The 22,992-nt window shown below is 39.0% G+C and overlaps 1 protein-coding gene across 1 annotated transcript in view; it reads left to right on the top strand.

Moving 5' to 3' along the window:
* The window catches only part of CLCA1 (chloride channel accessory 1), a 42,427-nt gene extending 23,416 nt beyond the window's left edge, over nt 1-19,011 (top strand). The window contains exons 7-14 of the mRNA XM_006830989.1: nt 539-766; nt 6,460-6,634; nt 8,403-8,509; nt 11,441-11,656; nt 12,184-12,445; nt 14,381-14,551; nt 17,187-17,426; nt 18,587-19,011. Coding sequence (XP_006831052.1) covers nt 539-766; nt 6,460-6,634; nt 8,403-8,509; nt 11,441-11,656; nt 12,184-12,445; nt 14,381-14,551; nt 17,187-17,426; nt 18,587-18,975 — 1,788 coding nt within the window. The 3' untranslated portion in view covers nt 18,976-19,011. The remainder of the gene's footprint in view (nt 1-538; nt 767-6,459; nt 6,635-8,402; nt 8,510-11,440; nt 11,657-12,183; nt 12,446-14,380; nt 14,552-17,186; nt 17,427-18,586) is intronic.
* Nucleotides 19,012-22,992: the final 3,981 nt, after the last annotated feature.

Below are 22,992 nucleotides of genomic sequence, written 5' to 3'. Positions count from 1 at the left end.
TGGTTATGTGCCAGTTGAGACTAGTAGTGGCCCTGTATAGTATTTCTGAGGCTGTAAATCTTTACAGGAGCAGAAGGTCTCATCTTTCTCCTGCAGAGTGACTGGTAGATTTGAACTACTGATCTTGTGGTTAGCAGCCCAACTCATAATCCACTATGCTACCAGGGTTCCTTCAGAAACCCTACACAGGGTCATAATGAGTCAGAATTGACTCTGTGGCAGTGAGCTTAGTTTCATTTGAATTTGGCTTTATTTTTTGCTATTTATACAAAGGCTCTAAAATTCTACCCAAAGATGCTGCTAAATATAAAGTAGAAATATTTCTCCGAGTAGAAGAATATGTGTTATCAAGTAAGCTTGTTGTCCTTTATATTGAAATTATTTGTCGTTGTTGTTAAGTGCCAAGGAGCAGCTAATGAGTTTGAACCACCAACCTTGTGGTTTACTGAAATAACCACTTCCAAATTCCCTCTAACCTGCTTTGTTGTTAGTCTGCCCACCTAAAACCAATCTATTTTCCTTCCATGTATCCATTCAGTCTGGTGACCGCATAAATCGATTGAATCAAGCGGGCAAACTTTTCCTGCTGCAGACCATTGAGCAGGGGTCCTGGGTTGGGATGGTGACTTTTGACAGTGCTGCCTACGTAAGAAGTGAACTATTGCAAATACAGAGTAGCAGCGACAGAGATGTGCTCATCAAAAGCTTACCCACCACAGCTTCTGGAGGCACCTCCATCTGCTCCGGGCTTCGATCGGCATTTACCGTAAGATACTCCTCTGTTACAGTTTGTCAATGGTTACAATTTGTTTCTGTCTAATTAAAAAAAATATATTTAAAAAAATATATTAGTGAAAATAAATGTATCCTACAAGGACAGGGTGGTTGTTCAAATAATGCAAAGGTACAGGTCTTCAAAGCTTTTTAAACCAATTTGTTCATGGTTTTGTGCTTTTGCACATTTGTGCATTCAAGCTTTTCTGCATGCATGTCTGTATGCAAGGTATGAATAGTGCCCCTTCTATATGCCAGATACTATAATAAGCCTTAAGAATACTATGAGGGTCACATACATAAGATCTCTTCTGTCATAGAACTTAGAATCTTACTGGAGAAGACACCTTAATCCCAACTACATAAATAAATGTATACTCATAAACTCTAATGAGTGCTTATAAAGGAAAGGTACACAGGGATATGAGAGAGAGTGTTTTCTAGTGGCAAAATAAACTATGAGTTAGGGTTATACTTTGGCCAATTGGACACTCTAAAGTTCTACGTGTTAAACATCCTTTTGAGTAAGCAATTGGTTTATTTATTGAAGCAGGATGCCTCAGAACTACAGACTATGGTTGCATTGATTCCAGAGATCTCATCTGACCATCTGGCCATACCGCTCCTCACTTAGATTTCATCAATGTCTTCCCATTATCAAGAAAATTAAGAAAATATTCCCCCATATAATATTTAAGGTCTTCCATAATATAACTCTTACCTACTTTTCCAAAGTTAAATATGATGGATTCTTTACTAGGTAACCTAGATTAAGCAAATTAAGACAGCACCACGCCAGGACTCCAGATAGGTATCAATTTCAATAAAATAAAAATAGAAATATATATGTCGTTGTTGTTGTTAGGTGCTGTGTACCCTGTGTACGGTTTCTGAGAAGCAGCTGGTATGGCACTGTAGGATTAGTACTGGTTTTGAACCACAAGATAGGCAGTTAAAATCTACCAGTTGCACCTCAGAAACCCTATACAGGGTCGTTGAGTTGATATTGACTTTAATGGCACATAAAAAAACAATTATATATGCATATATGTCTTGTGGGATAAGCTGTAGGATAAGCTTGAGACTGTTAACCACAAGGTCGGTGGTTCAAAGCCACCAATCATTCCTCTGAAACCCTATATGAGTCACTGTGAGTCAGAACTGACTCAAAGGCACTAAACAACAACAACAATGTCATGTCTTCTAATATCTTCTGTTTTATATTCCAATTGTGGATCTACATGTTTCACAAACTTCACTTGTGCAAAGCTCTGTTAGGCTTAAAGACTTATCATTTACCTCCCATTCCCTAACATAATATCTTTTATATTGGAGGTTCTCAATAAACTGAATGTACTTATTTTATGTAGTAACAACACTTGTTGTTTAATCATTCCAAACACAGAATACAGTCAGAAAGTCTCACGGAAAGAGAACAGGCAGCTAAAGAAAGTTGACTGGCTTAATGTCTCAGATCTTTCACTGTGTCTTGGGCACTGCTGTCCACTCTGCCTACTTGTGCGCACTGCACATGTCAATGGGGCATTCCACGTTCCCAGTGGGAAGAGTTAGTTTTCAGATCATGCTGTTTGATGTGGATTCAACTATTTCCTCACATTCTGTCTGTCCCTCTGGCTCTTGTATTCTACTTTAAAGGTCAGTTCCCTAAAGGCAATTTCTATTTCATATACAACCCCTTCCCCAGATGTCTCTGTGCATCTGCTTCTATGGCCTAAGCCACCCACTCAAGCTCTGATTAGAGAAACAAATGAGAGAGAAAAACTGACAAAGAACTCACCGGTGTGTTCTACTAAGGTCCTGCTATGCCAAGTCCTTAGAGACATGAGTAACATGTGAAGGGGCAGTGGTAGAGAGAGAACCCCTGCTCTGCATCCTTTCCATGAGAAAGGATGTGAGGGATGCCCTCAGGATTTAGAAAGCTCCTCCTCTCCAGTGAAGTCTGGATTTAGGGTCAGAGGACTTCAGAATAATGAGGTAAAGGGCCTTGTGTCCCACACTGTCCTCAAGATCCTCCCTAGTAGCTGCTGCAGTACCCTCATCAGATCTATCTGGTACTCCTTGCAGTGATGTCTGCTGAGGTGTGGCCACTAGACTCTGGCTTGGTCTCTTGGCTTGATCAGGGCCCTTCTAATGTTGTCAGTGTTGGAACAGCCCCAAGTTCCACCTCATTCTCCATCCAGCTCCCAGCTTGACTATACACCCCTCAGACTCCATGGCAGCAATCTCTCACCTGCTAGCTCTCAATTCCACTGCAGTCTGTTTTCCTTAGGTAATATGTCAGAACTTCTGGATATTTTCCATGAGAATGATAGAGAGTTGTTGTTGTTAGGTGCCATTGTGTCCATTCCGACCCATAGTGAACATACACACAACAGAATGAAACCATCCTCACAGTTGTTACATTTGAGTCTGGTGCTTCTGCTACTGTGTCAAGCCATCTCATTGGTGGGGGCATCCTCTTCTTGGCTAACTCTCTACTTTGCCAGGCATAATGTACCTCTCCAGAGACTGGCTCTGCTGATAACATCTCTGAAGTATGAGAAACGAAGTCTCACCATCCTGGCTTCTATGGAACACTCTGAGTGCACCCCCAACACAGACCTGTTTGTTCATCTGGCAATCTATGGCACCTTCAATATTCTTCTCCAACACCACAATTCAAATGCAACAATTCTTCTCTGGTCTTCCTTAATCATTGTCCAACTTACACACGCATATGAGGTTATTAAAAATACCATGACTTGGGTCAGTCGCATCTTAGTCCTCAAACTGATCTCTTTGCTCTTGACTGCTTTAAAGAGGTCTTGTGAAGAAAATTTGCCTAATGCAATATGTCATTTGACACTTTGGCAGCTGTTTGCATGAGTGTTCTTTGTGGACCCAAACAAAATGAAGTCTATGACAACTTCAATCTTTTCTCCATTTGTTGTTGTTAACTGCTGTCAAATAGTTCCAACTCATAGGGACCCTGTATAGGTTTTCCTAGTAAAAGCTGGTGGGTTTGAACTGCGGACCTTATGGTTGGAAGTCCAGTGCTGATCCTGTAACACCATACCAGGAGTTCTTTATCCATTTATCATAATGTTATTAATTAGTCCAGTTGTTAGAATTTTTGCTTTCTTTACATTGAGATGCAATCCATATTGAAGGCTGTAGTCTTTGATATTCTTCAGTATTTTAAGTTTGCTTTGTTTGAATCAGTAAGAAAGGTTGTATATCATCTGCATATCATAGGCTATTAATGAGTATTCCAATCTTGATGCCACATGGTGAAGAGTTCTTAAGTGCCATTGAGTCAGTTCTGATTTGGATAAGGAAACCCAAATTGGACTCTTTTCCTGACTTCTCAGGTCCTGCAGCTTGGTCAGACAAGGCCAGTGTCACCACTGACAGATTCTTGTGATCCTTTATACAACAGGATTAACAGATCTGCTCTTTTCCCACATCACCAAAGGCCATCCGTGCAGTAGCCTCCTCTTAGAGTTCAAACAGGTAGTAAGGCAAGAGAATTCCTCTCAATCCTTTTAACACACTTTTTCTTTCTGAGATTGTGGTCCAGAGAAGGGAGGTTGTATATCCTTGATTGATTGTTTCCCCTCCCCCTATATCTATCCTTTCAATTCTTTCTTGGAGGCTAGAAGGAATGGAATTCATCTTCCTCTTCTTCAATAGATAATACTATTCATTTCTTGAATTCTCCTCTAAAGTTGTTGTGGTTAGGTGCCATAGAGTTGGTACTGACTCACAGCGACCCAATGTACAACAGAGCAAAACACTGCCCAATCCTGGGCCAACCTCACAATTGTTGCCACGGTTGAGCCCATTGATGCTGCCACTTTGCTAATCCACCTCACTAGGGGTCTTCCTCTTTTTCTCTGACCCTCTACCTTACCAAACATGATATCCTTCTCCAGAAACTGTTCCCTCCTGACAATATGTCCAAAGTATGAGAGACGAAGTTTGGCCATCCTGGCCTCCAAGGAGCACTCTGGCTGCACTTCTTCCAACACAGACCTGTTGGTTCTTTTGGCAGACTATGGCACTTTCAATATTCTTCTCCAAAACCATAACTCAAAAGCATCAATTCTTCTATGGTCTTCCTTATTCACTGTCCAGCTCTCACCTGCATATGAGGTTATTGAAAGTACCATGGCTTGGATCAGGTGCACCTGAGTCTTCAAGCTGACGTAGCTGTAATATTATTCAACATGGGCAGAAGGAGTATCCTCTTTTCATTATATGTTATAGGGATGTTGTTGTTGTTATATGCCGTGGAGTAGGGTTTCTGAGGCTGTAAATCTTTACGAGAGCAGAAAGCCTCATCTTTCTCATGCAGAACAGCTGGTAGTTTCAAACTGCTGACCCTGAGGTTCGCAGCCCGACTCGTAACCACTACACAACCAGAGCTCCTGGTTATAGGGATATTATAACAGAAATACCAAAAGTGGACACCTTTAATAAAGAGAAATGTATTCTCTCTCACATTATAGGAAGTTAGAAGTTCAAATTCAGAGCTGTGACTCTAAAGGCAGACTTTCTTCCTTTGTCACCTCTGGAGAAAGGTCCATGTCTTTTTCAGCATCTGTAGGTCCAGAATTTCTTGGAAATCTCCATGCATCTTATCATCACTCTTCCAGAGACTTTATGAGCATCCTAGTGCAGAGATCCCAGGCCCAAAGGGTGCACTCCACTCCAGGCTCTTCTTTCTCAGTGGTAGTAGGTCCCTATCATTTCTGCTTGCTTTTTTCATCAAAGAGATTGACTCAAGATACAACCTAATCCTGTAGATGGCATCCATTCTCGTTAACAACATAAGGAGAGTGAGAGGCAAACCACTTCTGAAAGGTTAGCCACTGAGGACCTTATGAATAGCAGCAGAACGTTAGCATCAAAATTATTTACAACACGTAAGATAATTACATCAGATCAGGGCTGATCACATCAGATCACATCATGGTGGGGGAAAGTAATTACATCATTACATAACTGTCATAGTATATCATTACATAACTGCAAAACTACTGAGAATCATAGCCCAGCCAAGTTTTGGGAGGACACAATTCATTCTATGACACCATGAAAAATGATAACGAGTCAACCAAGAATAACTCAGATAAAGATGTCATAGGATAACTAAGAACTAAGGATTAATAGGAACAAATATGTGTTGCTTTAATCAGAAGGATACTGAAATTTTTAACAACTTATGTGACATAAGCACTGACTAGTCAGCATCAATGCAAGCCATAAACAACTAGACTGCTCATACTAGTGTATATCATACAAAGTAAAATCTGCTCTGGATCTTCTAATATTATTCCCATTAAATAAGAATGGCTTATATAGGCATCTGAGAACCTCTGAAAGCCTGACAAGGAGAGATCCATGAAGAAAACCAGAAACTCCTTCTGTGGTGCTTCCTCCATGCTGTCCATCCCTAGAACTGTCCTGCATCCCACTTTATAGAGCTCTGTCTTCATCAGGAGAGCAAAAGAAAGCTCATTGTCAAGTTCCATGAATGCTGCTGACTTTAAATTGTATTATCTCAAGACATGGAAGTTATGTTTCCTGGAACTTTTGTTTATTCTTCTAGGTATTTCTTTTGATTCATAAACACATTGATCACCCTTAATCTGATAAATCACACTTAAATTATGTCCTTAGGTGATTAGAAGAAAATATCCAACAGATGGATCTGAAATAGTGCTGCTGACTGATGGGGAGGACAATACTATAAGTGGGTGCTTTAACGAGGTGAGACAAAGTGGAGCCATCATTCACACAGTTGCCCTGGGACCCTCTGCAGCCAAAGAACTAGAGGAGCTGTCCAAAATGACAGGTAATGGATAATCTACTGAATCCCACTGGATTGTAAGTGGCGGGGGGAGGATGAGGTTGGGAAGAGGTGAAGATGATCTGATTGACAACCAGCTGTCTCTAACCCAAGTGGCCATCAGAAGTGACTCTGCCCTTTTTTAAGGCCTTAGTTTTCGGAATCAGGGAGTCTGGAGGAGATGGGACCAGCAGAGCAGCCTAAGGAAGACTCAGACTCTTTTCCCAGGCACTTTATAAGGACTTGGGGGAATCTAATAAGTTAACCAAGAACTACTCACTTCCAGTTGGCAGCCGACTAAGAGACCCATGGGAGATAGATGACAAACCACTAACTAAATAACATGAAGATACAAGTGAAATATTAGCAGTAAAAAATATAGTGAGCCAAGAAAAAGGGAGTCTTTAGCATTACCTGGGGAGGGAGAACAATACAGAAAGATGACATACAAATGGGACCTTTAAGGAGGAGTAGCAGGGAAAGGACCAAGATCATAGAGAACAATGCTATGTGACTAGAGCATAGGATGGGGTGAGCAAAGATGGGAGAGTGAGGTAGGTAGGAAGTGGCAGAAAATCACCCTGAAAATGTAAAATATAGTGCAGTTTCTCCTACAAACACTTATTTACTGTGCTTCTAGATCTCATACATAGACATATGGTTAAATAGACTCCATATCAATTATTATGCTGAACTGCCATCTGAGGCAGTTGAAATGACAGACTGTTTGCTCCTAACACTACCTGTGTTGGCCAGGTGTCCTAGCAGGAAGTTTGAAAGAGGGATTCACAGGGCACGTGATTCACAGAAAGGGGGGGCAGGGCGGGGAAGCAGGCTAGCACAGGGAGCTGAGCTTGGATGTGAGCTTAGGGTCTCACTGAAGTCTGACACCACAAGGGGCTCTGGGTCTGGAATTAGATCACTGACTCAAAGACTTTGGCTCCATTTTGAAGCAATAAGACTGGCCTTGTGAGATCTTGTGTCCATCAGTGAGGGGACGTGTCCTCTTCCTTGTGATAAATTATCTGAAAAAGGAAGCAGCTGTATGTCATTAATAGCCAATAGTTATACTAGCTGGGGATAGACACAGCTGTCCAATTAGAGGATCTGTGTGGACATTAACAGCATTATCCGACCTCTTCCCTTCCTTTGATTGGCTTTTCATAGTTTAAAGGTGTTTTCACAACACATATGTTAGGTCCACCTATTCTAAAAGGACCCAGACTGCTAGGTGTCTTATAATTCTATAATTACTGTATATTGTATTTTTATATAACAGTATCTTTGTTTACTGTTGTTTCACATATCTGTCTTTAACAGCTCTCGCTCCTTCCAATTTGCTGCTTCTGATTTGAGGGAAAACCAAAATATCAGTCTTGTTAGAAATATGTCTCAAATAAAACAATATCAATAGACTTGGAATCAAGTTTAACAGATTTTTCATATGAAAGTGGATGACATTTTAAAACATGATTTTAAGATATTAATTTTTACAATATTAATTTAGGCTTGTCACCATTCATAGCTACTTTGCAAATAATCAAAGTCACCAGAAAACTGAGCTGTTTCTGTGGCTATTATATTTATTTTAAGGTTTAGATATTTGCATCAACTTCTGAGTTAATCTGGTACCTATTTGAACTGTATTTATTAATACTTTCTTAATGCAATGGAATGTTTACTTTCTATGAAGTTATCTTGACAATAGCTAAGATTTGGGAAAAACTTGCTTTCTAGAAATTAACTTCTGGTAATGTAATTCATTGCATTTTAGGAGGCTTACAGACATATGCTTCAGATCAAATTCAGAACAATGGCCTCATTGATGCTTTTGGAGCCCTTTCGTCAGGGAACGGAGCTCTCTCCCAGCGCTCCATCCAGGTCTGAGTTCTTACTCTTTGTTTTTTCATGTTTATACAGAACCATAGACAAGATGGAGAATTTAATGGTCAGAAGTCTTAAGTTCTACTCTCTTCTTTTGTTGTTGTTGTTGTTACGTGCCATTAAGTAGGTTCCAATTCATAATGAATTGGGTTGTATATATAGGGTCGCCAAGGAGTGGCTGGTGATTCAAACCACCAACCTTGTGATTCAAACTGACCTTGCAGTCCAGTGCTTTAGCCCACAGTGGATAAAATTCTTAAAATTCAACACTAATCACTTAAAGGAAATTAGTATGTACTTGTGTGAAAATAATACCTAAGTGATTTCCTCATGCAAATCAGTAACATAAAATATTGTGACCCCAAGAATTATTGTTCAACATCTGTTAACAAGCACCCACAGTAATATAATTGACTCAGGGTTTTCTTCAGAATAGATCATCTCAATTACAAATTTTCTAGGACATGTGTTCAGAGAATACTTGCTCTATTTTTCCATTACCTCAAACTCCGGATATTGGCCAAGATTTTCATATAATGGACTGAAAGTGCTTTGTATTATGCACAGCTTATGTGTAAATCCAAACATCTGGATCTTAGTCCTGACTTTGCCATAACTTTCTGACCTTGGGCAAAGCATATAACCTCTTTGGGCCTCAGTTTCTCAGCCAGGTATGAAACAGAAAACCTCCTTCCTTCTGGTTTTAAATTTCAAGAAAATCAAACTGTCTTTAAAATATTTGGGATTATTTTTGAAAAGACAAATTTATTTTCAAATGCTCTCTTATAGCTCCTTTAGCTGCAGAAATTATTCACATAAATTTTTAAACTACAGCACGTGAACAACCAGCGCTTATACCTATGTGAGTTATAGATTTTATTATAGCTTTGAATAATCATAAAGGAAAATTGTTATATGAAAGCCTAATAATGACATGGCGTCCTGGTGTGGCACTGTAGGATAAGCACTGGACTTCAAGGTAGGTTTGAACTCCAAGGTTGGTGGTTCAAATCCACCAGCTGCTCCTTGGAAACCCTATACAGGGTTACTATGCGTTGGAACCGACTCGACGGCACTATTCAACAATAATGACATATTTCAAAGCAATAGACTTTCTGGTCTAGTGATGCAACGTCTATTCATTCTAGGAAGGTAGAAATTATATTAATCTAAGCTATCCTAGTTCAGATTTAGAAAATTAAATACAAGGGCCTGTTTTGAAGATGGAAAGACTTTGCCTTAGGAAACTAATCAAATTGATGAGAGCACATGTTTATGAACAGACACTTCCTGCCCATTACTTTCATACTTAAGAATTCTAATAGAGAGAGAGCCAGGGAAAGGATCAGGACTCAAATACTGACCTGCCACAAGCACTCAGATCTAAAAACCATTGGCTTTCTCTGTATGTAAGGTCTTTATGAGAAAGTATGGCTTCTTGACCAGTCTATCCTATCTCCTAATAGGTAGCAATTTAAGGATAATGCATGCTTATCAAGGAGATAATCCCCAAAGTAAGAGTTCTACAAAAGCCTTGTTAGTCTTTCAATTCATTCCAGGCTCTTTAGCAGCTTCATTCTGCCCCACCCAACAAATCAGCCTTGTCCAATGATGTATTTCTCTTCACAGGACTACAGGAATACTTGACTTGGCAATACCCCAAAACTAAAAACCAAAACCACTGCTATTAAGTTGATTCCAACTCATAGTGACCCAGTATAGGGTTTCCAAGGCTGTAAATCTTGATGGAGCCAAATGACTCATCTTTCTTACACTGACCTGGCAATGCTGTTGTTGTTAGGTGGGGTAGAATGTTGTTGTTTAATATTGTTAAATCAGTTCTGATTCATAGTGACCCTGCATAGGGTTTCTGAGGAGCAACTGGTGGATTTGAACTGTCAACCTTGTGGTTAGGAGTCAAGTGCTTATCCTACAGCGCTGTACCAGGAGTCCTGGAACAGTTTTGTCTGTAACTCAAACAAATGGTATGTGGGGTAAAATAAGTCCCAGCTAGAGTCTCTTTAAAAAGGAGCCCTTGTAGTGTAGTGGGTTACACATTGTATTGCTAACCACAAGGTCAGCAGTTCAAGTCTACCAGTTACTCTGCAGAAGAAAGATGAGGCTTTCTGCTCCAGTAAAGATTTACTGGAAACCTTGGAAACCCTATACAGGGTCACTGTGAGTTGGAATCGACTTCACAGCACACCACCAGTCTTTTTAAAAGGTGCCCTAGTGGTGTAGTCGATTATGGGTTGGCTTGCTACCTACAAGATAGGTGGTTGAAACTCACCAGCCACTCTGCAGTAGAAAGATGAGGCAGTCTGCTCCCATAAAGATTCAAACTTGGAAACACTATGCAGTAGTTCTACTCTGTCATATAAGACTGCTATGAGTTGGAACCGACATGATAGGAATGGGTTTGATTTGGGGGTTTAGTCTCTTTAAGATTTTATACTCTAGTAAATAAAATAAGCTGTGTATATAAATAGGCATAATGTGATGGATGTTTAAGGACTGATTTGTATCAGTCTTTGGGAGTTCACAAGGAGAGATCTTTTAGTCATTAGTGAGTTGGTCATCAGAAAAAGTTTTAGAGAGAGAGTGGCATTTGAACTGAATGTTGCAGGATGGGTGCAATTTATACAAATGAAAGAGACATAAAGACTTCCAGGGGAAACAAAGAATGACAAAGGCTTAGACTCAGGATTTTATGAGAATCATTTGGGGAAATGGTCTGGTTTGGGTGTAAGAATGAAAATTGTTCAAGTTACAGCTGGAATTATAATTTAGAACTCAATCATTAAACATTCTCAGTGCCATGACTAGGAATTAGGCATCACTGAAGACACTGGGTCTCAGGGCAGAATGAAAGAGACTATGCAATGGAAACTTTACTGTCCAGAAAGTAAGTACTCGTCTTCTTAACAGCTTGAGAGTAAAGGATTGACCCTCCAGAACACTCAGTGGATGAATGGCACAGTGATTGTGGATAGCACCGTGGGAAATGACACTTTATTTCTCATCACCTGGACGACACAATCTCCTGAAATTCTTCTTTTGGATCCCAGTGGAAAGAAACAAGATGGCTTTTTAGTGGATGCGCAATCCAAAATGGCTTACCTCCAAATCCCAGGCACTGCTAAGGTTTGAAATTAGCCTCCTTTCCTTCCGATAATTTGAAAAGATCAAATAAAGTTTTTGCAGAATTATTGTCGCTTTTAAACTGTTGCTGGTTACTAGGAGGAGAGATAGTACTCAACAAAGAAAGGAAAAGGAAACTTCTCAATCCCACAGAAATCATTCAGTATGACAGCAAATCAAGAGAAAGGAAATTGGTGATATTCAAATTTCAGAGCAATTAAGGATGCAAAATGATTCTTGAAGCTTTAGGGTCATTCAGACTATTTCTTCTACCTCAGGAATTTATCACTTTCATCCTACTCTTGAGAAACAAAGGATAAGATAAGGACTTCATTTTTCTAACTAGGGTTTTCTTGACATACAAACCACGTAGTAAGTCCTTTGACTGACAGAATATCAAAGATGTTCCATTTATCTAGGATATGCTTATAACATGCTTGCATCAGACAGGATTTTCTGTAGGTAACACTAAAGAATGATATTGCCATCCACAATTATTAACTGGAAATGTCTGCATTTGTTTTGGCCAGGTTGGCACTTGGAATTACAGTCTGAAAGCAAGCTCACAAACCCTGACTCTGACTGTCACCTCGCGTCCATCAAGTACTACCGTGCCTCCAATTACAGTGACCTCCAAAATGAACAAAGATACAGGCAAATTCCCCAACCCTATGGTAGTTTATGCAAATATTCGCCAAGGAGCCATGCCGATCCTCAGGGCCAGTGTCACAGCCTTGATTGAATCCGTGGATGGAAAAACAGTTAGCTTGGAATTATTGGACAATGGAGCAGGTAATCAACCCCTCAAATTGGAAAACACACCTTTCTTTGCCGAGAAGGAGCCAGGAAATCACAGGAGGGCAAGGAACATTGAGGACAGGCAGAAACAGGGAATCTAGCATTAGAGTTTGGGCTGGAAGAGTCTCAGCTTCCCCACAATTCATATATTTCAAAATTTGGACAGCATGAAGAAGTACATAGCTTTAGCTTCTTCAAAGCCCAAAATGTTTTAGAGACTCAAACCTTTTAGCTCAAAGACTCTGAAGAGTTTTCAAATATACTTTGCACCCCAAAAAAAAAAGAAAAGAAAGAAAGAAAGGAGGAAACTTAATAGTTCTCTCATACTACAAACTCTGTGTGTGTGTATTCATCTTATCTTCACCACACACTTTTAAGGTATTATTATCACTGCTTGGAGTCCTGGTGTGGCGTTGTGGGTTAATGCACCAGAATGCAAAGCCGTTTGAACTGCAAGGTCGGCGGTTCAAGCTCACCAGTTGCTCCTCGGAAACCCTGTATAGGATCGTTATGGGTTGGATCCAACTCGACGGCACTTAACAACAACATCACTGCTTAGTTGTTGTTAGGTGTTGAGTTGTTTCCAACTTACAGTGAACAGAATGTAACAGCGCTCTGTCTTGCAACTTCTTCACAATCTTTGTTGTTTGAGACCCTTGTTGCAACCATTGCATCAGCCCATCTTGTTGAAGGTCTGCTTCCTTTTCACTGACACTCTACTTTATCAGGAACTGGTCCCGCTTGTTAACATGTCCAAAGTACATGAGATGATATCTCACCATTGTCTCTGATAAGAAGCATTCTGGCTGTACTTCTTTCAGACATATTTTTTCCTTCTTCTGGCAGTCAATAGCATAGTCATTATTCGTCACCAACACCATAATTCAAGTGCATCAAGTCTTCTCCTTTCCTCCTTATTCATTGTCTTTCACAATGTATATGAGGCAACTGAAAATGCATATGAAATATGAGGCAACTGAAAAAACCATGGCTAGGGTCAGGCGCACCTTAGTCCTTGAATGTATCTTTGCTTTTTAACACTTTAGAGATTTGTCTATTGTAACTTGTTATTTGGTTTCTTGACTGCTGCTTCCATGGACTGCTGCTTCCATTGATTACAGAAACAAGTAAGATAAAATTATTGACAACTTCAGTATTTCCTCTGTTTATCATGATTTGCTTATTGGTCCGGTTGTGAGGATTTTTGCTTTCTGTATGTTGAGATGTAATCCATACTGAAGGTTGTATTCTTTGATCATCAGATCCAGAAATGGAGATTCACACATTTAGAAAGTAGCAGAAGTGAAATTCAAGTACAGTTCCTATAACCATGAAGACTCTGTATTAGCTTGCTTCCAAAGTAACAATCTGATCCATTCTTTTTTAACTCAAGAACTCTAATTGGGAGAGAGAGATAATTATACATTTCCTGTTAAAAGAAACTTAACTGCTTGCTGTAACACAAAGGATCATTTTAGAACAAATTCTGTAAACTAATTTCCCACCTAAATCTACAGTGGGAGAAGTCATGAGTTTTATTAAATAACCATGTCACAATTTTTTTCTTCCAAGTAACATGCAGTAATTGTATTTAATTCAACAAATATTTATTGAGCAAATTATTGTGCCTAGTCCTATGCTGAATATGACAGAGGCCCAAGACACGATCTCTGATTTCAAAGAGAAAAGACAATTCTTTAGGAAGAAGGGACATACACTTATGAAACTGTGCACATATCCAACACAGTGAACATCTAAAAGAAGATAGTAGGCATCATGCTTAATACAGTCAAACGCTAAACTCTTTTGGAAATAATGCTGTATTCCTCATTTTTGCTGTGAAAAATTTTAACCCACAGAAGGGTTGGAAATATACAAATGCTTATTTAACTTTCAGATATTTATTAATTCCTTAATTTCCCTCTCAAGGTGCTGATGCTACTAAGAATGATGGTGTTTATTCAAGGTATTTTACCGCTTATGATACCAATGGTAGATACAGTTTAAAAATACGGGCTCTGGGAGGAATAAATGCAGCCAGACAGATGGTGATACCCCAGCAGAGTGGTAGCATGTACATGCCCGGCTGGATTACAAATGGTAAGTAATCTGTAATATTAGACTTGGATTAATTAAAAGGCTTGGAATCAGCAGGAAATCATTAACCCTATAACTCTGAGCAGTGCAATGATTAGATCCGGGTGTCTCAACTCTTGACACTGCTGAGTCCCTGAAGCAGACACTTCTTTATTTAGGTAAAATGTTTAGCAGCACCCGTGGCCTCTTTTCACTCTGCCAATAGCAACCCATCAATCATGATCACCAAAATTGTGTCCAGATATTGTCAAACATGCTCTAGAAAGCTAAGTCATCCTCAGCTGAAAACCAATAGATTAAATGTCATTTTGGACTACCTTGATTCAAATCCCAGCCCTCCACCTAATTAAGCATTTTGGGCAGTCTTTTTGTGCTTTCCTTTCCTCAGTGGTAAAATAGGGATAATCGTAATAACTCTCTCATCAAACAGCCAGAAGGAATCAACAAGGAAACACATCCAATAAGCTCTTTCTGGGAAAAAGCAGATGCTTAATTAATGATCGTTATTATTTTAATGGAGTCTTAGTGCAGCGCTGCTGGCTAATGTGCTGGACAGCAAGGTCAGTTTGAATGGCAAGGTTGGCAGTTCAAACTCAACAGTCACTCCTCAGAAACCCCAGACAGGTTGCTATGAGTCAGAGTCAACTTGGCAATATTTAACAACAACAACAATTATTTTTAATAAAATGTAAAGCATTTTGTAATGAAGTTCTTTCCACTGATATTATTGGTTTTTTCATATAATCAAAACAGTACAATTTAGTGCTTACTGATCTACATCAGTATAATTATTAGAAGCCCCTGTCTCCGTTTCATTTTCTGTCCCCTTGTTTAGACCAGGGAGAGTAGTGTTGTTGTAGCTTTGTTGAGTTGCGTGGAGTCGGTTCTGACTCATAGTGACCCTGAACAGGGTTTCTGAGGCTGCAAATCTTTGCAGAAGCTGAAAGCCTCATTTTTCTCCCGCAGAACAGCTGGTAGTTTCGAACTGCCGATCTTGAGGTTAGCAGCCAGATTCGTAACCAGTTGTGCCATCAAACTGGTTGTGACTCATAACAACCCTATATAGGATTTCCGAGGAGCAACTGATGGGTTTGAACTGCCAATCTTGTGGTTCACAGTCCAGTACTGATCCTACAGCACCACACCAGGAGTCCAGGAAGAGTAGTAGATAAGCATACTATCAGCAATTACACAGACTCTACAGGTACAAGGGGGCTTCAAAAAGTTTGTGGAAATTTTATCTTTTAAATTCCATTGTCCAGGAACTTTCTGAAACCTCCTCATATGCAAAGAGGAAAATTATACTCTGTAAAACAGAGCATCATGCACCACTCTGTTTCAAACACTTGCCATGGACTAGAATGGAAATTGGGATCAAAACTACATTTTAATGTGTTCCATGACTGTTGATGTGTTCCATCAGTCTCTACTCGGTCCCTGGAAGGCCTTTTCTGGGTGCTGGAATGTAGTAAGAACAGTTCCTTCAGAAGCTCCTCACTTCTTCTTTACTTGGACATGTGTTCAGTATAGGGTAGGCTCTCCCAGATGTGATATCCCCTCAGACAAAGGTTATTCTGCTTTAAAAAAAAGATGTCATTGCTTCCAAAATCCTTTCATGTCCTTCAATTTATTTTCTTTTCATTCATGCTTTTCTTTGAGTTGGGAGAAGGAAAGGCTGATTTAGTGGCTGTGACTTGTAGGGTGCTCAGTGTTTTACTTACATGAGTCCCTTTCATACTCCTAAGTATCTCATTCTGCAGATGGAGAGACAGAAGCTAGAAAGGTTTGTATTCCATATAGCTAAGAGTGATAGCACCAGTTCAACAGCGAGAAGCCAAGTGCTTTTCTTCTTCCCTTGATGTGCTTTAGTACCAAGAGAGAGAATCTCTAGTGCTGAATGCTTGAATACTTGCCCTGAATCTGTCAAAGCACTCACTTCATCTTTGCACAAGACAAGGTTAATGAATAGAAAGATCAATCAGTCTTAACAGATGAAAATTTTGAGGACTAAAGAAGTAGCATTTATGAGAGAGTCGATTCTCAGAGATGGCATATTGGGTTATTATGAAATATTCTTATTGAAAAAGACAATCTCTAAACTCCACAGTTTAAGCCTGTTTTAAAATTCCAGGGCTACTTTTATGCAGCCTTTCAATAAGAAAGCGAAGGATTGGTATTTGTCTAACAACCAGGGAACTATGTATCCATAGAGAATATCAGGAGTCTTTCAAAAACAGATAATTGTGAAACTCCTATCATGAAACATAATATGATATATTTCCTATCATGAAATATGGTAAGAAATATAAAACACAAAGATGGAAAACTAGACATAGTTTTAAAAGTGATTTTGTAGAAGAGTAGGTATCTGGATAGGCAAAAAGATGGGGGGGGGGTGGGAATCTAGGACAAATGTCATTAAAGTAATTTCCAAAAGTTGATTCTGTTAAATATCCAGGGAATACATATGTTAGATGAAGAAAACTATGATTCTCTCTTCTTGTTGCCTTGATCCAACCTGATTTGAAGTCTTTTCATGAAAATGTTAAAATGATTATTTGTTGGGGAGGGGAGAAGGGGAAGGGGAGAGTAGGAAGAAGATATAGATGGCTAAGTATTGAGACAATTTTTAATGCAGGTGAAGTAAAATGGAATCCACCGAGACCTGAAACTAGTAAACATGATCTTCGAGGCAAGCAAGTGTGTTTCACTAGAACATCCTCTGGTGGTTCATTTGTGGCCTCCAATGTCCCAGTGGCTCCCATATCTGATGTTTTCCCACCATGTCAAATCACCGACCTGAAGGCAACAATCCAAGAGAACACATTTATTCATCTGACTTGGACGGCTCCTGGGGATGATTATGACCATGGAAGAGGTAAGCTGAATGTGGTGTGGGCCCAGCAAAGGACTTTCTCAGCCAAGGGTAGATTTAGAAGGGGCTGAGAGAAGCAGGCATGTGATCCATGAATAGGGCAAAAGGCAGGAAGGATTTTGAAAATCCTCTGAAGTGTACAGTAAAGATTTTAAAATAAGAGATATTTAGAGTCTAAAAAATTTTAGGAGTAAAAAGTTTTAGCCAGGAAACATTTTTTTTCTCAGTTTTTTCTGAAATTTTGTCAATCTGACTCCTGGTATGGCACTGTAGGATCAGCACTGGACTGCGAACCACAAGGTCGATAATTCAAACCCACCAGCTGCTCCTTGGAAACACTATACAGGGTCTCTAGGCATCGGTACATACTCAACGGCACTTAACAAAACCAACATATATTCAGTAACAGTTCAGGAGAAGGATTGGGATATCCTTTGGAAATAATCTCAGGTTCTACCAGACTTTTTCTGTTAAAAGGTGGGTCTCCAACTAGTAACATGGGCATCACCTGAACACTCATTAGAAATGCAGATTTTCAGACCTCATCCCTCATGTTCTGAGCCATACTCTGCATTTTATGATCCTTGGGTGATTTGTATTTACATTAAAGTTTGAGAGGTATCAGTACCAGAAATCCTTCTATAAATAATGGAATGATATTGTTGTTGTTGTTAAGTGCCGTAGAATCAATTCCAACCCATAGCAACCCTGTATAGGATTTCCTAGGAGCAACTAGTGAGCCTGAACCACTGACCTTGCAGTTTAAACTGACTTTGCAATCCAGTGCATTAATCCACAGTGCCACACTAAGACTCAATAAAATGATAAGCAGCTATTAAATTATCTCTTCTCTCAACCATGCAAAGGCATAGAAATGTTTATTGTGGCTTTTAGTCATGCATAGGCAGTTCAAATTCACCAGCCACTCCTTGGAAACCCTCAGAATTGACTCAACCGCACTTAACAACAACAACAAAGTCTACACATGTATCATTCTGTGAGGATGCAGGAATAAGAATGTAGAAGAGATGCTAACATTTAGAAATATGGACTATTGATTAAATGTATTCTTTGGAATCTTATGGGATGGGGATATCATTTCTAGCAAACTTACAAATGCCTTTAAGATATGAGAATTACATTCATGTTGTTTTTGTTTTTAGCTCACAAGTATATCATTCGAATAAATGAAGATATTCTTGAACTCAGAGACAAGTTTGATGATTCTCTTCAAGTGAACACTACTGATCTCATCCCAAAGGATGCCAACTTTGAAGAAATCTTTGTGTTTGAACCAAAAAACATTACTTTTGAGAATGGCACTGATCTCTTCATTGCAATTCAGGCTGTTGATGATGTCAGTCTGAAGTCAGAAATATCCAACATTGCACGAGTGTCTTTGTTTATTCCCCCACAGACTCCTACAGAGCCCCCTCAGCCTTCTGTCCCTTGTCCTGATATTAGCATCAATAGCACAATCCCTGGCGTCCATATTCTAAAAATTATGTGGAAGTGGATAGGAGAATTGCAGCTAGCAGTAGGCTTGAACTAAGTTCTCTGAGGTAAATAAATCATCTATCCTTCTTTTGATAGTACAATTTTTTAAAATGCACTTTAGACTTCATATAGGGGTTGACATAATGAAATGAAATTCTAGACATCAGGTTATATGTGTGTAAAAATCATTCATATTCTGAAAGTTCAATCATCTCTCAATTTTTTAAGTAATAATTTTGAATACTAGAATAAAGGAGTACTTGCATCTCTAAACAGAAGTATGTATTAATTCATCTTAAAGAAGCTTTGCCAATTAAAAAGAGCATAGATCTGCAGTTAGCACAACATAAACCAAATCCAAACCCACTGCTGCCTGTCCAGTTAATTCCAACTCACAGCAGCGCTATAAGACAGAATAGAACCACCTCATTGAGTTTCCAAGGCTTTAATCTTAATGAAAGCAAACTGACACATCATTCTCCTATGGAGGGACCGGTGGGCTTGAATCATCAATCTTTGGATTAGCAGTGGACTGTTTTAACCACTGTACCACCAGGGTTCCCTAACCTCACATAGTTGCTAAAGATTGTTTGTATTAGCTTGATTTCTTTTGGTGAAAAATGCCAGAGATACCCAAGTCAAATTACTTACATATAAATGCAATGGTTTGATGGAGAGGCATTTTCACCAAGATCTGGTCAATGTCACTAGGTTTGGCCAAGGCTGATGGATTTAAGACAGTGAGTGCATTGTAGAAAGCAATACTAGCATGAAGGAAGCTTCCACAGTCATGGAATGTGTGCCGTGCACATGAAGGGTCTGTCATGCTTAAAACCACATTAGTGGGGGAGAAGAATTAGGAAAAGTAGGTTGGGCAAAGTGTGAAGAAAAGTGATTGAGATGGAAAAGGCATTATTTGTGTAAAGTTCTCTTATTGTTCCTTAAGTGTGTTTCCTTATTTAATGTAATTTAGTTTGTTTAACAAACATTTGTTAGCTGCTTTCCATACTCCAGGTCTGTGCTAGGTACTAAAGAGACAAAGATGAATAAAAGTTGATCTTTCTTTTGGTGGCAATAAAGAGCATGTGAGTTTTTTTTTAATCAGAAGATGGATATGATCCGAGCTGTACTTGGAAAAGGTACTGAGAAGATCCCAGGAAGAGCTATATCAGCAAAAGTGGGGGAAGCTGGAGACATGACAGATGGGAGAAGAAGAAAAGAGTAAAGAGATGCACATATAGGGTTACCCGTCTAGAATTCCTCACCAAGGACTAATTACAGATACCAGTGCCTCCAGAAAAAAGTATTTGTGTGAAAAGTGTTTCAGATTCTCAGTCCTTCAGCAAAGTGAGTTCAAAATGTGGGCAATTCTTTTTATAATAGAAAATAAAATACCTTAGAGGTTTTTTTTACATAGTCTTAGTATTTGTTTATTATTTATAGACCTTCTTCATTTCAAAATAAGATTTAAGGCAGTTGAAAGATTCATACAATAGTATGAATAGTAAAAAAATGAAGAAATAAAGATGAGTACCAATTTAATAAAAGCCAGAGGAAAGATCCACATATCAAATTGTTACAGCCAGGTCATGCGTTTCATTTTGAGCTTCTATGCAGATAGAGCAAAGGACAGATGTACAGTGACGTGGTTAACAGAGCCTACATTAAAAGCACACCAGGAGTAAGAACTTGGTTTTTCCTAGTCCTGGCACCCACAGAAGTTTTAGCCATGAATCATCCATGTGCTATTGCATACGAGACTATCAGCCTCAGCAACACCCATGTAGTAATCATAACAGCCAGCTCAATGTCATGCTATCCATATATTTTTCACTATAAGCCAATGAAGAGACACCACAGCATGATTCAAGACAGGCAAATATATAAGTTCTCAGACAATGCAGGCCTAGCAAATAGCTCTTAAACTTGCTCCAAAGATAAACTTTGGAGCGAAAGGATTAGACAATCTTCAGGAAGTCTTCTATTACTAATATTTCATATGTATGAGTTTGTTATATTTGAACACCAGAGTCTCAAACCTAGGAAGACACTGATGTTCTAAGATTCAGTATTGTTCACAATGGGCACATTAGAAGCTTTGCCAGTCATCTGGGCAGAAGATGAGGTGGGAGTCCTCTACTAAAAATTCCAAAACCAAACTCCACTGGGTCACTTACTGGCCCCATATGGTAAATGTATCTGGGTCCCTTCATTCAGATTCTTAAAACATAGCTGCTATGGACATAACGCTGTAAAATTTTGTAAAAAATTTACTTATTGAGGTTTTAATTTCCTATTGAGTGATCTCCATGGAATGTTGAAAGGGATATAGTGAAGAGCTGTCTAAGAGGCTGGATCTAATATGTCTTGCGAAGAGAAAGGTAAATTCTATCTACAAGGATAAGGCAGAAAGTAGAAAACATCAAAGGAAAAATATTTTTACGTGCTCTGGGCTATGAGACATAGTGTGGTAAAATTATTCTGAGTCATGTAATAAAATAGGCCAAAATTTTGCTCATCTCCTCAAAGTAACCTTAGTTTTTGAGATTCTGATTCATTTGATTTCTTGACTGCTGCTTCCATGGGCATTGATCAAGGATCAAAGTAAAATGAACTCCTTGATGAATTCAATCTCTTCTCCATTTATCATGAGGTTTATTGGTCCAGTTGTGAAGACAGGGTTGTTAAGTTCCATTGGCTTGGTTCCTACTCAAAGCAAACCTCTATAGGATTTGTGAGGAGCAGCTGGTGAGTTTGAACTGCTGAACCTACTTTAACAAACTACTAGGTTGAGTCATGACAGTCTTTTCTTAACTAAAAATGGGAGGCTATTGGCAATTCCCCATGGTTTGCTCTACTATTTTTAAGGCCAAATCTAGACCTAGGGATGAGCTGGAACAGCTTCACATCCAAAATCTTAACATTTAGCCTTCTACTTCTGGCCACAACTTCCTAACTGTCTGAATTACTCACTTCTTATCCCACAGAATTGGCTTTGTAGTTTCATGATCTCCATTTTTTTTTTTTTTTTAATCCAGTCCATTGCATATCTCCTCTACACAGTCTCTAGAAGCTTCATTGTATCACCTCAGTTTTCTCTTACCAGCTTCTTCAACTGCCTCATTTACATCTCTTAATCACATCTACCCTGGGAATTCCTAACTTTGCATCAGTTTACACTCTCTGTGCACTTGAGGCATTAATGTAACCATTCATCAAATTTTAAGTACTCACATTGTATTCCAAATGTTGTGTTAGATGCTAAGGATACAATGGGTTAAAAAAAAAAAAAAAAAAAAACTAGTCTGTTCCCCAGGCTAATGAGGAATTTACATCCAGCAGACTTATAAGTAAGCAAACAAGCAATTAATAATGCACTGAATCTAGACATTTTTTAGGGCCTAAAATAAAAGTGATGCTTACACTTTGTGGTGTCTGACTATAAGTATAAAGTAAAGAGAGAAAACCAAGAAAAAGAAGAGAAATAAAACTATCCCCAGAAAAACAATTTCCCCTGAATATTATTACATCTTGACATTGATCAGAATGAAAGTACATCCAAGGAAGAGGGAAACAATATAAGATGGTTGCTATTTAAATCATACTTTAAGCAACTATCTGCCACAAGACTTTAATGAATTCAACAAGTCCCCAATAGCTTTACAGAGTTTCAGACTTGAAAAAGAAATGACAAATGCTTTCCAAAGAACTCAGAAGATATAACTAACAGGACAAAATGTGTTTGCTAGGGTGATTCATTAAAGAAAAGAAAGAGAAGAAAACCCAACAAAATAGTGTTCAAAGGCTTACAGTATATTTTTACATAAAGAGTCAAATATTACAATCCAGTTAACAACTCCACAATGAGGGTAAGGAATTCATTGGATTAAAAAGCCAATGCTGTTGAGTTGATTCTGGCTCATGGTGACCATTGTTTGTCAGGGTGGCACTGTGCATGCTGTTTCCAGTGACTGATTTTTTGGAAGTAGATTCCCAAACTTTTCTTCCAAGGTACCTCTAGGTAGACTCAAACATTCTCATTTAGCAGCCAGTCATTAACTATTTACACCAT

This window comes from Chrysochloris asiatica, unplaced genomic scaffold (assembly GCF_000296735.1).
Source record: "Chrysochloris asiatica unplaced genomic scaffold, ChrAsi1.0 scaffold00002, whole genome shotgun sequence".
NCBI lineage: Eukaryota > Metazoa > Chordata > Mammalia > Afrosoricida > Chrysochloridae > Chrysochloris > Chrysochloris asiatica.
The sequence above is the reverse complement of the archived record's forward strand: the minus strand, read 5'-3'. Positions and strand labels throughout refer to the sequence as shown.